This window comes from Pterocles gutturalis, unplaced genomic scaffold (genome assembly GCF_000699245.1).
Source record: "Pterocles gutturalis isolate BGI_N339 unplaced genomic scaffold, ASM69924v1 scaffold49819, whole genome shotgun sequence".
Taxonomy (NCBI): domain Eukaryota; kingdom Metazoa; phylum Chordata; class Aves; order Pterocliformes; family Pteroclidae; genus Pterocles; species Pterocles gutturalis.
The window spans coordinates 37,583-55,295 of NW_010130123.1; the positions used below are offsets into that span (position 1 = coordinate 37,583).

Sequence of the window (17,713 nt, forward strand, 5' to 3'; positions counted from 1 at the left end):
TTCCCTGTTTCTCCCAAGGTTTTCTTACGTATGAAATTAATTAATGAAGTTAAAATGCAACTAAATATTTATGCGATGATGAAAAAGGTATATATAATTTCTGCTAGGGAAATTAGTAAAATGGTAAACTGAAATGACATTTCTTTCAGGGATGTTCATATGAAGCGAGCAGGTGGATTGGTTCCTGCCTGGCGTAACATCCCAAAGTCTCACAGTAGCAGCATCTTGGAAGTCGAGTCTGCTTCATCAGTTGGGAGCTGGGTAAACAGCCGACACAACATTGGAAATGGTAAGATACTCTTCCTTGGTAGCAGTGGTTTTGCAAGGTAAATTATATTGCAGTTGTTCTTTACTTTCTGGATGTTTATCTTGTGAAATCATAAGGGAAGGGAAAAGAAATATTGAGGAATGTAACACAGTTTTACGATATATAACTTTTAAGATTTGCCAAAGGGGGTTGCAAAAAACTTTGTTGGAATAGTCCTCTGATCATTTTGCTCTGGCATCTTTTTTGAGTATTGACTTAACTGATAAAGGAAAGCTATTTTTCCTGTTCTCTCCCATAACTCAGTATTCTTCCATCAGTGGAAAATATCTTTCTGAGCATAACTCATAACTTAGTAGGGTTGAAGAGTCTTGAAAAGAAGGTCATAATGCTGTACAAAATTCAAAATTGTCAGAAATGAGAACAGGTATTTACAAGATACTTGGGCTAAAGCTGAGCTTTTCTGCAGATATGCATTCTGATCATTTATCATTCTAAGCAAATACTTTATTCTAGAGAATGTCTGCAGAAGGGAAAGTGAGGAGGGGAGACACTTTTTGAATACAGGTCATATGTGACGTGAGAATAATGACTGATTGATTTCTGCTGTGTTGGCTACAATATTGATATGCTTTATTTTCCTCCCATTTTCATCTGCTTATGCAGTTAGATGAAAAGAATCTCAGTTGGAATCCATTTTATTTACTGAAACTAATGATCTGGTTAATTTGACATAGAATTATTTACAAATTACAAGCACAGTAAGAAGCCTCAAGATTTCAGTGTCAGCTTGGGGTTATTTCTTCCAGTGATTCTCTGTTCTCTGTTCACTGTTTCTTGGGTCAGTGGATCTAGCAATGGGCTTTGCTGCAGGGGAGCTTGAAGCAATACTGCAGCATTTTTGCCAGTCACTGACACAGCAAAGGCAAATGGAAAGCCAACGGCTTGGGCAGGGTTCTAAAAGTAAAATTTAACAAAACTAAATTTGTGATCTGAAATTCTGTGGTCTTTGGTTAGTCTGTTATTTTCTAATGTTAATTGTGTTCTCCGTTAATATTTCTTTGTCTTTTAAGGGATACTTTAAGAGATTTTACTATAAAAAAAAATTTTTTTTTCCTTTTTTTTGTTTTTTTTTTAATAAGATGGGGAGATGTTTGTCCCTTTAAAGAGTGAACTGGATGAATTGCAAGAAGAGGTGGCAAGGAGAGCACATGAACAAGAACTACGCAGAAAAAGAGAAAAGGAAATGGAGGCAGCAATGGGCTTTAATCCTCGTCCCAGCAGGTTCATGGATCTAGATGAACTTCAGAATCAGGGTAACTCCTTGAATGCATTATATTTTGCAAGGTTGTAATGCTGAAGTTTTTTGAACCTTGGAACTTAATTTCCTATTGTAAGTCTCTCTGTCTCTCTCTCTCTCTCTCTCTCTCTCTCTCTCGCTCTCTCTCCACCTCCGTTACAATTTTGTACCTTCTGTTAGTGAAGGACCATCAATTTTAAACCTGTAGGATTCAAAAAAACCCCTGTGTTTGGTATTTTGACCAAATTCCTTCTGAAGTGAAACAACAAAGTAATGCCAAGGTGTTTTTAATATATTTGCACCTTTCCATTTTTATGGGATGATAAGCACCCTTACCTAGTATTGAGATATAGATTTAGCTATAAGGCTTCAACCAACATCTTGGAATGTCCAGGGCTGTTTGTACCTTTCAGATGCCTCAGGTCCACCCACAGCATAGCTTGTCTATTTAGGCCATTGTTTTATTTCTGTTTTGTTTCTGGTAGTATCACTGACCTAAGCAATTCTGCTTGTTCGGCCCTCGTACTTTCTACTCTTTCTCCCTGCCCAGCTGTGCAGCCACAGCACAGGGGTGGGAACAAGTACTGTGGCAGGCTTAAGCTAGTTCTGATGCTGAAAATCTGAGCTGGGTTTAGCTTATATATCTTTTCTAAGGAAAAAGAATTGAAAAAAAACCAAAGCCAAATACTAAGTTTGATTGTCTTTTCCATGACTCCTCATGTTTCTGACAGAGGATGGCAACAGAAAAGGTTAATTGGAAGGATGGAGCTGTAGCAGGAGAACTGGGTGACCAGATTCACACGTAGGGCCTTTGTTTTAGCCCTCAGCTCCATCAGCCAGTAAGGGGAGTCAGAGAAGGTGGGATGAAGTGCACTGACCCAGTCGAGAGTGAAGCCTGAAGCCTGGTAGAGCGTTTAACTGAGGGGTTGTTGGTGGGTCAGCAGACCCAAGGAAGGTGTAGTGAACACATGGGCTCTGCTCCCACAAATGCATGCATGATTGGGGCAAACCCACTGTGGCCTCCTGTGTTGGCAGACCTCCTGGCATCCCTGTGCTGCTTGCTCAAACCTGTTGTAGGTAAGAGCTGAGGCACTGGTTTGCTGCTACAGGACAGAGAGGAAGGAGAGGGGTACCCGACAGCAGTGACAGCTCTGGGCACAATACAGCCAGTGCTCTGCAGCCTACAGCCCTGCCAACTGCTCAGCAGCCAGAATGTCACTGTGCCCATGGCAGCTGAAAAATATGATCTCTGTAAGAATGTCTGACTCTGGGAATGTTCTTACAATTTTTGCTGACCGTCAGTGAGCCTCTTGGTTATCCTTTACAGTCTTGCTTTGACCTGCCAGTAACCAGGTGAAAAATTCTGATGTGCCAGAATAGATGGATATATTTTTTTGTTAGAGTTTACTTTTGTAACATAAATGCTAATGATAAAAAAATGGAAAAGTAAACCTCTGTTGAGCACAAGGGTGTTGTCTTCACTGCTGCTTCTGCCCAGAAGAAAATAGCATCTTCTCCAAGACATTACCCTGCTGTGTTCTCTTGTTGTATTAGTTGATAGAAGCAAAAATTGTTTAGCTTTTCCTTGTTCAAAAGAAAGTGAACTAGGATAATGCTTAATCAAAAAGACTTCAATAGAACCTTTGAGGAGTTCACAGGCATTGACTTCAGATCTGAGAAAGTTTTTTTTTGTTTGTTTCTTTTAAGCCTTTCCCCAACCCAATCAGAGATGTAATAGCTTAACATTAACAGACTGCTTGCCTGCCTGGAAGGCTTGCTTGTATGCAGAACTCCAGAACACTTGTGACTCATTTTCCTTCAAGTAAACTGCTAAATTCATGCAAAGAAAGCTAACTTTAGTATACTGGCCTCGATTGCAAGCTTCAGTAGCCCTTATTTTGAAACTGAATTTGCTGCTTGATTAACTCACTGCTCTAACAATTCTCACTTCTCTCTGCAGAACTTGCTTTTCATGTGAGTTCTTTGGGTTTTATGGTATAAGGGAGTTTGTGTTTGCTTCTGTGTGCAGGGGTGTTGGGGAGCAGGCCAGGCCATATGTTATGCAAGTTGAGAAAACATAATTTACTGTTGGCTGATAAAGATATTAATGTTTTCTACCACAGTGACAGAGATATTCCATTTAAAAAACACCCACCCCTGAACAAAACAAAATGTCAAGTTTTATTTTCTGTTTTCCCCTGCCTTATTTGAATGTGTATATTTTAGTGCATAATTTGCATAAGGCCTAAAAGGTGACACCAGATTGTTTGGGCATTTCCTCCTCTCAAAACTGGATGTTCTGATGCGAGGACACAGTGTGTCATGTTTCTCTTTTGTGTCCACGGATGATTTATCCTTCCCTTCTCCAACACTGTTTTCTGAATTGTTGCAAAAAGAATTCCTGATAATTGTCCCTTTCTTCTCAGCTTCTTACACCTGTGTTTTCTCACCTAAAGCTGTAAGACTGTTGGTTTTCCATATTCAGCAGTTGAGTGTATGCAGTGGTCATAATGTTTGTAGAAGCATTTCTTGGAAGCATTTGCACTCTCACTCAATTCTGAGTTGTGTTCCCAGAGGTCTCAGTTGTTTCAGTTTGTTACCATTTTGTATGGAAGTAATTTGCTATCTGAAGAAGAGACAGGTGATTTTTGATTAAGATAATGTGCAAGGAAAGCCCTGACCTCCTCTATTTCTTTTACTGATATATTTTGGTTTAGATTTAATTCAAATTTAGATTAATTCCTTCTTGACAGAAGTAATTTGAACGGACTCTGTGATACGTCCGTACCATCTTTTGTACTGATTTAGACTGTTGAAAGTAATATAATAAGCCAGTACAACTCTCAAGTAAACAAAATTTGAGAAAAAAAATATGGTTCACATTGTTTTACGGTGTGGATGTCAAGCATATCAAGTGTTCAAGTTGTACTTCTGCTTAGGGAAGGTTAGGTGGTGCGATCTGGGATATGTGCAGCCTCTGCAAGACTCCATATGTGGAAGAATTTGGCTATCACGAATGGGACGAGGGTAAGTGAGGGTTCTGCAATGAATGAAACCAAAATGAAGGGTGCTGCCCATTGCAGGGAGGAGTGATGCCTTTGAGAAGTCGATGCAGGAGGCAGATTCAATCTTTGAAGAGTCACTGAATCAAGAGCAGAAGGGGGATTGTGCTGCAGCTTTGGCTCTCTGTAACGAAGCTATATGTAAGTAACTCTAACTGCCTGAGCTATTGCGCTTTTGACAGTTTACTAATATCATAGAAGAAAGTCTGAAACATTGAATCACATTAAATGGTCAGGTGCAGTATGGAGATGCACCTTGGTTTGGAATGTTCAGGGAGACAGAATATTTCCTTTTTCCAAGCATTCCCTTTTGGGGCTTTTAGTCCTATTCCTCTTCATCTCTGTTTTTTTTTTCTTTTCATGTTTGCATCTGTTTTTGTTGTTCTCTTCAGTGCTATGGCAGAACAGCACTGAGGTGCTGATGTGTCCTTTTTGGTGCTAAATGGGTGCATTTCAGCAAGCACCTGTTATGTAACTCCCCCTGCCACTCAGTCCTCAATTAATATTTTTTCCCAATCTTCAGACCAAATTACAAAGGGCATTTAAGCTCCCCTGTTTCTAATGGAGGGTGTAGCATAGGAAGAAAATGGTAGCTCACTCGTGAGTCCTCTGGATTAACAGAAATAAGCTATGCTGTACCTGACTTTCAAGAACAAAAAACTGTTAGGACATTGAAGTGCTTTAATGCATTGTGACCTTTGAGAATGTGTGCGATGTGATTTCATTTTATTTTCAGGCTTTTTCCATTATGACTGGCCGGCTGTCTCACCCCATGCTCCCCTCTGTCTGTATAGAATGGCTGCAGACAGAGTGGGTAGCTCCTGTGCATTTGCATTTAGAAATTGGCTAATATGGACTGCAGAATAAGGGGCGCAGCATACAGCTGTTATGATAGCTCTATTAGCTTCTATTCCAGCCAGGTATATGCTGAATCTCAAATCCCAACTGGGTATTCCTGCACGTAAAGGGAGTCCCAGGTATGGAGGATACAGGAGAAAGGTAGATGATAGAATGAAGCATCAGTGTGGTAGGGTTGGAAAGAGCCCGTGTGAAGGGGATGAGAAGTTGGGCTAAAACATTAATAATTTTTTTTTACTTTATTTTGGTTTAGTTTCAATTAACGTGTTTGGACACCTGGCTAAGCTGAATGTGCATTAATGGAAACAGTAGCATCTTTGTGAACTGTTTTGTGGCAGTATTTGCATGGTCCATGTTTTATGTTCTTGCTGCATCTTTTTTCTTTTTTTTCTTTTTCAATTTTATTCTTTTTTTCTGTTTGTTTTCTGCTATGTTTTCTTTTGCATTTTAGCTAAACTAAGACTTGCCATGCATGATGCCAGCGCTAGCACTCACAGCAGAGCCCTAGTCGATAAGAAGCTGCAAATCAGTATCCGAAAAGCCCGGAGCCTCCAGGATCGCATGCAGCACCAACAGCCATCGCAGCCGCTGTCGCCGCCAACCTGCCACCCACCACAGGGCGGCACCATGGCCCAGTCTACAAGGTAGTCCAAGTGTATCACCTAGACCCAGATCTGAGCTGCCTCTATGAGCAGTGCAGTCTGGAAAGAAATAGCAAACTTTATATATTCCCCTGGATAGTCCAGATCCTACAGTGTTACTTCCTATTCCTTTCTTCCTTAGATGAAATCCTATTACTAGATGGTCAGCTGTCCCTTTTTTTTGTCCCCAGTCTTTATAGAATAGTTCAGTGTGAGCATGTTCAAAGTGTGATCTGTGACAGAATTGTAGCACTCTGTGCCTGCCAGTGTTGATATTTTATGCACGAAGGGAAAGAATACAATAGACAATAACCTGGCTAAAAAGGGTGTGTGTGTGTTAGGATGAAGTATGCAGTTGTTTATAATCCGGAGCAGTTTCAGGACTCAGTCAGTAAAAGTGTGCTACAGTAAAAATTGTGTTATAATTGCTTTTATGTTGGGAACAGCAACCAGCGTGTTTCAGTGTTCTGTAGTTTGAAAAGTGTCAAGTACACTGGTCTTTTCTTTCTAGCCTGCTTCTCTAGCAGTATACTGGTACAACTCTTGTATCCAAATCCTGATCCTGTCACCTTGACTACTCTCCCTGATGCTGTATCATTCTTCATTTTCTTTCTCTGCTTCCCAGCATCCTGTAGCCTGGCTTAGCAGCCTCTCTAGCATCTTTCTTCTGTACTGACTTTAACTATAGTATAATTAACTCTGCTGTAACTGGTCCTTTCTTCCTACCCTCTTTAGCATGCAGCTTAATCCTTATTTCCTGCCGTGCCATTGCCTCCTAGCACTAGACTCCCTATCCAATTTGTAGGCTGCTTCTTGAGCTGTTACTTTTCTTCCCTATCCCTGTTCTTACATGTTGTATTATCAGAACCTTAGATGAAATCTCAGATGAGAATCCTTTTTCTTTTCCTTTTTTTAAGATGTCAAATACAGCTATGTACAAAAACTCAGTTAATTTGCACACCTGCCAGGCTATAGTTCATAATGTTCTTTTCTTTTCCTGCAGTAGCTGAATTATATGTAATGAGGGCTGATCTTTTTGTCAATCAGGAGTCCATTATATCCTCTTCTACAGAAGAAATGCAGGGCCCCAATTATGCACTTTGACAAGTTCTAAGAAAATGAAAGAAATTTTCTAAACCAATTTTGTTAATGGTGAACTTGCTCACTGCTGCTCTGTGGAAAGAACATTACTTTTGCGAAAAGTTATATCTAGCCAAATGTTAATATTGCAGACAATGCAAATAATCTATTCATAGCCAGAGTTTTGTACTCTTGCTTTGATATAAATAATGTTGTAGATAGTTCAAAGTTTGCAATTCCCAATTCCTCACAGACAAGGTCATTCTGCTACACGTATCAACTAGGTCTTCATGATAACTTTCATTCTGTTCATCTCAAGGAGGAAAGAAAACAATGATGTTACAGTTTCCCCAAGCTCTCTGTTGAAACTGTTTGTAGCCTGTCTCTTTCTCACAGGCACGTGGACTTGGTACTGGTTTTTCTGTCTGCATATTAACATAACTAAATGCAGAAAAAGGCCAAGGACATGTATGACACAAAGATACAATTGTCTTGCATTGATACATAAAATAATACAAATTATTTTTAGAAGTATACTTAGAATATAAATCATTGCAAAAATTAACTTTATTTAATGTGTTGGATAAATATCTCAAAGATCAGAATACAAAGATGACATGAAAGAGATTTTCACCTGTTCCCTTCATTTATCAATTAATTCTTCATGAAGTTGCCTAGAGAGAGGGGACCTTATAAAAAAATTGGCGGTTCGTGTTCAGATAATGAACGTGTCCAAACTGTTTTCAAAATTATCTAAGATGTTAATGCTGGAAACAGTTGTTTTATTTTATATAAATGCTATTTTTACTATTCTTACTCTTACTCCTACCCACAAGCTCAGTCTGCTGGTTAAAGTGCCTATAGTGCTGTACAAGAATACTTTATATAAAGCCTAGCTGTAGCAAAATACTCTTAAAAATATTAAATGGATTCAGTAGGTCAGTTATAGAAGTAAATCAGGGTTATAAGCAAAGGACTAATGTGTGTATCTACTGAATTAATGCAAAGTCTTCATCAGAATACAGTTAGTAAGGAAAAGATTGTTGAGGTGGATGTCACCTAGTGCAAGTTCTGTACCCTAGGGATAAACATAAGCAATGACTACTGCTAATCATTTACCCTTCTGTGTGTTTTAGTGAACAGACTGGCCCGCTCCAAGTACTGCTGAGCCAGGAGGTACCACTGGAACCCAACAAAGAAGTGGAATTTGGGTCCAGTTCTTTCTTCCACCCACCTGCTTCCTGCCATGAGTTGCACTCATCATTATATCCAGAGTCTTCCTCCTTGCCCCCTTCTGAAAGCAATCCATCCAACAGGATCTCTCCAAACTTCCAGTCTGCTTCTGCTGATTTTCATGACCAAGTTCCCTCTTTTCCCTGTAGGCAAGGGTTGTCAGAAAGGTCTGCAAGAACTGAGAATGATGCCCACCATAGTGTGGAATTTGCTGACACCACAGCCACAGGGCCAGAAGACTATAGGGAATGCTGCAGTAGCAGCAAGTTAGAAGAGGTTCATAACGTAGTACCTGTTCTCGCACCTCAGTACAAATCAAAGGCTAACACAGTGAACTCTGGGTCTTTGCCTGCACTGTTTCCCTGTCCACATCCACCACAAGCAGCATCTCCTGAAAAGGACAGCCAGCACAGTTCTTGTTCCAAACCTGCAAGCTCTCCAGTGCAGCCCAGCATTGATCATTTAGGGGCCTGTCATGCAATGACTCCTGCAACTTCATCCCCTACACAGCAGTGCTCCTTGGATCCTTTGCAGAAAACAAATAAGTACTCCAGAGCAAACAGCCATGAGATTTTATTGCCCTTACAGGATGAATATTGCACAGCAGAAAGTTGCAATTCTGAGGCTTTTAGTAAAAAGGGACATGTTCGCTCCTTGGCAGAGCAGTTTCAGAAAATGCATGCAGTCTCCCAGAGAAAAGGTACTCATGACAAAGGATGGATTGCTGCAGTGTGTCAGGATGAGAAGTCTCCAAAGTTAACACAAAAATCTTCCATCAACTCTTCATCCTCTGGTTACAGACAGCTAATCCATCAAAACCAAGAGAACAAAAACCAGTCTTCTGAAAAATTACGATCAACTGTGGATATTAGGGATGGGGTGGTTTCTTTGGAGGGTTTTAGTGCCCAACATGTTGCTTCTAAGAGTACTTGTTCACACAGTGAAGAGCTGAGTAGAAGAGGTGAACAGAATGTAGCAGACCCTGCACCCTACCTGGAAAGGCACTGTCACGATGGAGGAATGAAACAGGTGGATGATGGAGCTACTAGTAGCATGGTTACCTCTATGCCTGTGGACTGTTGGGTGGATAATGTTACTAGGTATTACAGTTCTCAGAAGGCTAATAAGAATACTGAATGGCTTCCTGTACCTGGGAGGAGTCTGCTCCTTTCTGATCAGAGAGCAGTTGGAGATGACTTGAGCAGGATCCCAGTACATCTGCATCCGCAGTGGAATCAAGACACAGAACAGGAGCTCTCAGAACTGGAATCTCTCTATCAGACTAGTCTGCAGGCATCTTGGGCCACTAGGCCTCTCTTGGGAAGACAGGAAAGTGCTAGGTATCCGTTTGACCAATCAGGTAAGAATGATGCAGCTGTTTTTCTTGGTTGACCTGCCGATGTATTCCAATATAGGTGAAGATATATTTTCCAGTCAATTTAGTTGAACGAGCTTGAATTTGTGCACCGATGCAGAAAGATTAAAGTTGTGGACTCTGAAAACATTCTAGCTGCATAGGTAGAGAAGCAGTGTGATAGCACTGTCTGGGGAGGGTGCAGAGTAGCTTTTGATCTTGGCAAACAGAGAGCAAGATCTGTTGAGTAACAGAGAAATAATGGATCCTGTTTTCAAGTAGGGAGCTAGCTGCTTAGGTCAGGCTCCTGAATTTTGCTGTTTGAAAGTTCTGCATCACCTCTGGAATTTTAGTAAACTGTTTCTATGCCTGAAGCTAATGTTCTCCACATTTGTGAATTTTAACTGATTGTATTGTATTTGAGTCTGTACCTGGTTGAGGGGAATAACTTTTCTAAAAGTGTTTGCAGATCTGTGAGAGTTGAACTTCTGTTTTGCTAAGGGCTACCTGTTTTAAGTTCTGGAAAACTGCTTTTGAAAGCAGCACTGGAGTTCCACGATCTGCACTTAGAACCTTGAGACCTTTTGGATTAGTTGGTGCCAAAAGCAAACAGACAGATTCTGGTGCTGTTGGCAAGAGCATCCAGCTGTTGCTGGAGACATTCAGTTAGAGTCTGATGACAGCAGTCCAGTTCCACTTAAGCAGATATAATCTCCTGCCTGAGATAGGGCAACCTTGATTCTCTGCTTAGTGCAAATAAAGTAAATTTCTTTATAATCCATGTCATAGCATTAGAGCTAGTGATTTTCTCATCAAATACAAAGCAACCTGAAACTTGATAGGTACCAGAGTGAGATATGTATATGAGATATATATTGCAATACATAAACAAGATAGGTTTTCCACTGCCCTGCACCCATGGAGGTGGAGCCTCTATCGTTTCTGACAAATCAAGCCTGGCTGTGACCAGAGTGAATACTGCAGCACAGTCTTGAACAGGTTTTTTACTCAACAGCTCAAGTTTTTTATGAAACTCTCTTGTCTTGCAGACCAGGTGACACATCTGAAGGTGGCCATTTCCTATTTGTTGTCCTTTGGTTTTCTTTTAGAGTTAGGCAGGATCTGACCTCACAACCTTGCAGATACTCTCTTGCATGGGCTTGAGACAGAAGGTCTTATGTGTTCCTACTTAGTTTACTGATTTTTTGTTTTTTTAAGCACTTTCTGGAAATAGGATAAAGCCCAGTTGCTTTGGTGTTAGAGCTTCAGAGTTCTGTCATAAAATGCTCTGTTTCTTATGCTGACACTTTTCTTGCCTGTTTCCCCACTACATATCTGAAGGCTCTGAGATAGGGCTATTCTTCTAAAGTGAAGTTTGTGTTTGAGATCATTACTTCTGGTTTGCTGTGACTTTCAGATGTTTCTTCCTAAGTTCTGCAAATTCCGTATAACACCAGAAACATACACAGTGCATGTACTGTGATGGACTGGATGAAATCACCTGAGTGGGTCTAGGACACACCTTTCTCACTTTTAACTTGGATTACCTATTCATTTGCTAATGCTGTTTAAGCTTTCTGCCCAAATCAACTGGTTTTGTCAAACCTTTGCATTCAGAATCATGGTGAGAATGCCTCTGTTTCATTACTGGAGCTTTGCAACAGAGATTAAAGCAAAGACCAGATCCTCCAAATGCCACCTCAGTGCAGAAAATATGCCGTTACCAGTGCATCACCTTTCTTCCTCTATAGAGAGATTCCCTGTGACCATTGATCTGCCTGTCTATTCTGTGAGAAATTTTAGGATTATAACTGGCTGGCAGGAATTGCACTGAAGTGAAGTAACTATAGCAATCCTAGTTAAAAATAACAGTTTTAACTATTTAACCAGCACAACAAATGGCTGCAAACTGTAGCGTTGGGTGGGAACAAGCAGGTAAACGTGGGGAACATAAAGATGGTGAGTCTTGTTTATCCCAAGTAACTTTAGGTAACTGCTCCTGGTAGCAGATTTTCTGTCCTTTCAGGCCACCTAAACTATCTCACTTCTGTATCAAACAAGTGCTGTGTGCAGTTAAGTCATTTAACTCTTAAATAGTTCACTTAACTGCTCCCCAGAAGCCTGCAAAAGGGCAAGGGAAGCTGGAGTGAGTATCGTGATAGACTGTCTCCCCTTGAAACGCTGGGAGTTAGCTTATGTATTAATGTTCAGAGGATCTCTAGTGACTTCTTGTTCTGTGTGTATAGTCTGTCTGTCTTTGCTGGAGTCAGAAAGATAATCAGAAATGTGCCATAACGTGCAATCAAGTGCTGAATTTAACCATAGCATTTTCCTTCCCAGTCTCTGTGAACCTGAATGTGAGGAAGCTGCATGCTACAGCTGGCATGGGTCTCTCGAAAACCCCAACAGCAGAGATCGAGCGCAGTCTGTGTGGATCTGCTGTCTCTTCTGTCTCCAAGGTGACATGGTGTTACTTAAGATGTGCTAGAGGGGGAAAGGGCTTGGCCTGTGCAAATGAAAGAATTTACAGTGGGAAAAGTGGAATATATTACGGAAAAGCTGGTGGGGTCATTGATACTAATGTTAGAGACAATTTTAAGTGCAGTCTAGCTCAGGATTAATTAGCTAAAAAAATGAGTGATTCATGCTACATGCAGCTTGCATGCAATCAGTTTATCTAAATTCTGACTTTGAGGAACATAACCCTGAAAACTTTAAAATCTAGTCTCTTTGGACTTATTGACATGAACTGCCTTGCATCACAATTTATGGTAACTGCTTCTTGATGTTACCACTTGCAGGGGCACAGACTTTATTTCTTTTTTCACTGTGTCACTGTATATTTTGAAAGTGGGGGATAATTCGGTATTTGCTACAGGCTTCAGCTGGTAGTTGGACCCTGCAGGGTGGCAGAAGATGCTTTTTCTTCTTTGTTTTCTGGGGTTAAACTGTTTAAATAACTGGCAGTTACCTATCAGTGCCTGGACATGAAAACATACAAGCATTTTCAAGGGACGTGATATTTCCTATAATACTTCCATACTTACCAAACGGAGCTTAAATGGTCTTGCTTATATAGAACAGCAGAAGAGGCAGAAGCAATAAACATTACCCTTGCTAACATACGATTAACAAACTTCCAGCATTCATCAAATGATCCCAGATATTTTTCAGTTATGAGAAGACTGTAGTACTTTACCATAGGATGGCTGTCAGCTGCAGCCATTATTATCTCTATAGGGACAGTGATGCCTGTAGCAGCAGTCAGTCCTTTAGGTGGATTCATCCCAGTAGAGACTTTTTGTCCTGGCTTTAGATATTTATAAAAGAGTGAATCTTACTTAGGCAAATCAATCAGTGTAGATTTACTGAAGAAAGAAAGACTGTAAGGAATAATATTTTTTAATCACCAGATCCAAACAGACCCATTTGTTTTAAGTTTTCAAAGTAGTACCTGAATGAAGGGTTTCAAAGAAAAGGCGATGGAGTTTCATTGAAGTAGAAGTAGCGTGTTAGATTTATACTGATCTCTTCCCTATAATTATTATACAAAATTGATATGGAGAACCTTTTTTGAAATGTGTGATGTTGTCTGCAGGTCACATGTACCAGAGAACATAGCAGGGAACCAGAAGAGGAGGAAATGTACAGTGCAGAAAATTTCCGTCGCATTGCTCGCAGTCTTAGTGGGACAGTCATCTCCAATAGAGAAGAGACCTTGGTTTCTTCTCACAGTTTTGTAAGTAGAATGAGGTGCAGCTTTCCAGACAGCCATTGTCTGTGTGTAGGGTTGCCATTTTCTCTGTCTGTATTTACTAATTAACAAACAAGACAGCAGACAACGTAGTAATAAGTCATGATGAAAGCTTGTCTTTGTGACTTTTTATTCTGTTTTTTTGAAAAAGAGTGAGCTTTTATTTAAGTAACAAAGCCATCTTTCTTCTGGAGTCATTGGAGAGTAGTACCTGCTGCAGCTGGTCATTGTGTGAGCTAATATTGCTTGCCAGTATACAAAGTCATCTGGTATAAACTTTTTCAGTTGCCTTAGAGTATTTTCAAGAAAGCTTCTAATACACCTGTAATTGTAAAAAGACACCACTAACCATATGAAGGTTTCTGCTCTCTTGTGGGTGTATTCAGGAAGTAGCATTTTTAGAGAGTAAAAGTAAGCATAAATGGGAGACAGTTCAAGACTTGGTACATAACATGCAGCCAGTTTCTTGCAGGAAATAACTGAAAATAAGGAAGTTTGGGTTTTTTGTTTTTGTTTTGTTTTGTTTTCTTTGTTATGTCTCCTAAGTAGTCTGAGGTGCAAATTAAAGCTGCCAATGAGGAAAACAGTATCAGATTATTGTTGACATTTAGGCAGATAGCCAGATATAATGTGAGGGTTTGGCTTGGATTGAATTTTTTTTGTGAACTGTGCCTAAGTTTAAATTTGAAACTGTCTGCATAATGAGTGTAGAAGAGTCTCAGTTGCAAAAACAGTTATGTAGACTGGCTGGTTTGATTCTGTCTTTCTGCTGTGTACCACAAGTTAAGAATATGTCAACTTCTCAATGTTTGCTCCTCAGTGTGCTTTAGTTGAGGGCTTTAACACATATCTGGAGGTGCTGGCAGAAGCAATTAAAAACCTCTAGCTGTCCAAGACCCACCTCTGCTGAAGGTTTTTATCCCCACAACAGAAGCAGCCGATAGGATGCCTGTCTGTCACCACTCTTCAAGTTAGTCACTGGGCTCAAGTCTGTGATGGTTTGTTATCGTGCCATCCCTACTTTGGGATAGGTGCATCCTAACAGAGGGAAATGTTACAGCACTGGTAGACACTTCAGGTGCAACAGGTAAATCTGTTCATAGTAAAGCCTGCTAGAAAATAGGAAGGAAGGATCACCAATACCCTTCTTTATTTCATGGCTTGTTTAGCATGGCAGTTCCAATGCTGACTGACCTGCCATCATTCTGTGGATTGAGTTGTAAACCAAACCTCTATGACTACTATATGTTTGTTTTGGCTTTTTCTCCTTGGTATATTTCCAGTCAAATGATCCTCCTAAGTAGCCCACCACTGCAGTAAGAGGCTTACTGGATTGATGCAGTTTTTATTTTATTTCCTTTTCACATACAGATGGATGTTTTTGTTTCGGTGACTCATCACTTTCCTTGGATCAACACCGTCTTTGCTTGATTCAACCCAACTCTTTTTACTCACCGTTTTATGTTCTTTTCTTCTCCTTTCTCATTTTATAAAAGGAAGCACCAAATACAAGGAAAATGCCAGTGGACACCAGCCACCGTTCTTCCAGCTCCACTTCCCTTACTTTACCCCACGATCCTCCTGTGTTTCCCTTTGATCCCCAGCACAACCCAATCCAGGTGCAGCACCTATCCCATGATGTACTGATGCCCAGCATGGTGGGCAAGGCACATAAACCATCAGGTAATAACAGGACTTTTCATCCTCCTTCATGATCAGAAATATTGCTGAAATACAACTCTTCAGATCTTGTCTTTCATAATGACGTTTCACCATCTGCCTGAATTCCTCCAGAAATCTGGAAGGATGAATCACATTTCTTTTGCTTCTTCTCTGCCCTTTTGAGTTGTTCGTGATTCTGTGCTAAGTGGACATAACAAAAGGGGGTAATCTTTATGGAAACATTATGATGAGTTTATATAAAATCATATTCACACTTTTGTGAGGTAATTTCTCTAGTGTGAAAGTAGCAGTAAGACCCACCAGTTTGTTCTCATGTATGAGGGTATTTCCAGAAGCTATCATTCTAGCCACACATGTAATTTTGTCAATAAAAATAACTAATTCCTGAATGAGAATTATTTTTCCTGTGACAGCCACCAAAACTGGTTTGATCTACCAGCCTTGAAATATTTTGTGGGGCTCGTCCTTGGTGACGCAAGGGCTGTTAAGAAATCTGAAGTCTGTGACAGCAGCTGTGGTAGGATAAGGAGGAAATGCAGTGAGGAAAGTGAATGCTATAAAGGGTGCAGCTAGCTTTCATTCAGAATTGCGTGTCAACCACTAACTGCAGGTACTGGTGATTTTCACCTGTTGGCCACAGCTGAAAGTTCTGAGAGGAAAACAAAAAATATGACTTGGCAAACCTGTTTTGTTTTTTTTCTCTCTCCCCCCAGGAGATCAGAAGAACATCATCCAGAAACTTTTGGTTGTGCCTGACAGGGGTGAAGCTTTCCAAGGTGAAGACTACCCAGGTGTGGCACTGAGCTGTGGGAGTCTCCCTTGTGCACCCAAGGGCACCCTCTCCCAGGGGCAAAAGTCTCTTGTTAATACACATTTAGGAGGTGGAACATCAAGTGTCTCTGGCCATTGGCTGAACACAAGCTACCCTGCCAGGCAAACAGCCACGTTACCAGATAAACGACTGGGGGAAGCATGCTGGCCAGCCAGGCAAGAGTTCACAGGAAGGCTTCCTCCAGCAGCCTTTGCAACATCGAATGCATGAATCTTATGCCATCGGTTGCAGGCTACCAACTAGCACAGACTACAGCACTTTAAGAATGCCACATGAGCCTTCTTGGGATCCCGGTGCCTCTCAAGGTTGTCCTGTACCCCCTTCTTGCATTAAGGCCCCGGGTCCAAGGAGAGTTGATATGCCCCCAGAAGAAGACTGGCGACAGAACAGCTACACCCCTCAGCCTGGCAGAAGGCGTGTGCTGCCAATGCATGTGATGGGTGGGAGTTTTTCTTCTGCTTCGGAGGCACACAGAAATATGCTGACTCGAGCAGCAGCAGCTACTGGCACCATGCGAAATAATGGCTGGGGGGGAGCCGATCCCGTCCACTCTGTGTACCCTGATAAACTGCTCTGTGAACAGACTATAGCTGTTGCCAGAGCATGGATTACATGGAGACAGCAAACTTTTTCAATCGATATCTGTGCCAGTTTTGTCTTAAAATGTAGCTATACAGTATGTGGAAACTAATTGCACTGTGTTTTGTTTCTGACACTACTGAACTGCTGTCTGGTTGGGGAACCTTAGCTATTCTAGTGCTGGCCTCTCCTAGCAAAAAAGTGCTATAGGAAGGGTAAGCAGGGCCATTGGTTTACGGGTAAGTTCAGAAGTATGTGCATGTTTTGAAGGAAGACAGCCACCAACAAAAGGACATTTTTAAGGACTCCTTCATGAAATGTAGCTTTGGTAAATTCTTTACAGGAAAAACCAATCCCTTTGTTTTCCTCTCTTTCCTCTCTTCTGTTCCTTCCTAGGGGATAAAAAACTGACCCATCTTCCAGGTTCAGTAAATCTGCACTTGGCAGGCTGGCAGTTAGTAAAGCAAACCCAGTTTTCAGTGTGCTGAGATCTTGGGCAGAGATCACAGCTGTAGTTGCTGCTGAGGAAGTGGCAGGGAGACAGTAAACCAGAATTTTCCACACTTCCTTAAAGCAAACTAACAATGCTTCAACCAGAAAAGACTGTTAATGCTGCACGCTTAATTACACCAATGTAAACACAGAATAAGTTTTACTATTTTAGTGTCAAACATACTTGCTTTTGTAAGTATTTTTCAAATAAATCTATGAAAATAGTTCTGTTTACCTGTCTGTATGAGCTTTCTTTGCTATTTGGCTTTACTTATCAGTTGGCCTGAAACTGATGATTTCTTTTCTTACACACTAACAAACACAAGTAAATTGTTTCGTTCATTTACAAAGTTTGTGTAATAAATATTTAGTTAGATTGGAGGACAGGTCTAATTTTGTCCCTGGATTTGATGTGTTTCACTACTCTGTGCTTAACTTGCCCCTCATAATGGACAGTAATTAACGGTGTCCAAAACTATGTAGAGCCTTCTTTATTGGAGGGAAAACTACAGAATCTATGCAAGATGGTAGTGTATGCAGATAGTACTCTTATGCAAGAAAAGTCATTTTGGGGGTTTGG

The 17,713-nt window shown here is 40.8% G+C and overlaps 1 protein-coding gene across 1 annotated transcript in view; it reads left to right on the top strand.

Annotated features, from left to right (window-relative positions):
- USP54 (ubiquitin specific peptidase 54) overlaps window positions 1–16,738 on the top strand; it is a gene marked incomplete at its 3' end in the record, with an annotated part of 51,087 nt that extends 34,349 nt beyond the window's left edge. The window contains 10 exon segments of the mRNA XM_010080096.1: window positions 150–289; window positions 1,408–1,581; window positions 4,649–4,768; window positions 5,937–6,129; window positions 8,343–9,799; window positions 12,134–12,252; window positions 13,392–13,532; window positions 15,044–15,230; window positions 15,944–16,190; window positions 16,192–16,738. Of these exon segments, the coding sequence (XP_010078398.1) occupies window positions 150–289; window positions 1,408–1,581; window positions 4,649–4,768; window positions 5,937–6,129; window positions 8,343–9,799; window positions 12,134–12,252; window positions 13,392–13,532; window positions 15,044–15,230; window positions 15,944–16,190; window positions 16,192–16,738 (3,325 nt within the window).
- Between the last annotated feature and the right edge of the window lie 975 nt (window positions 16,739–17,713).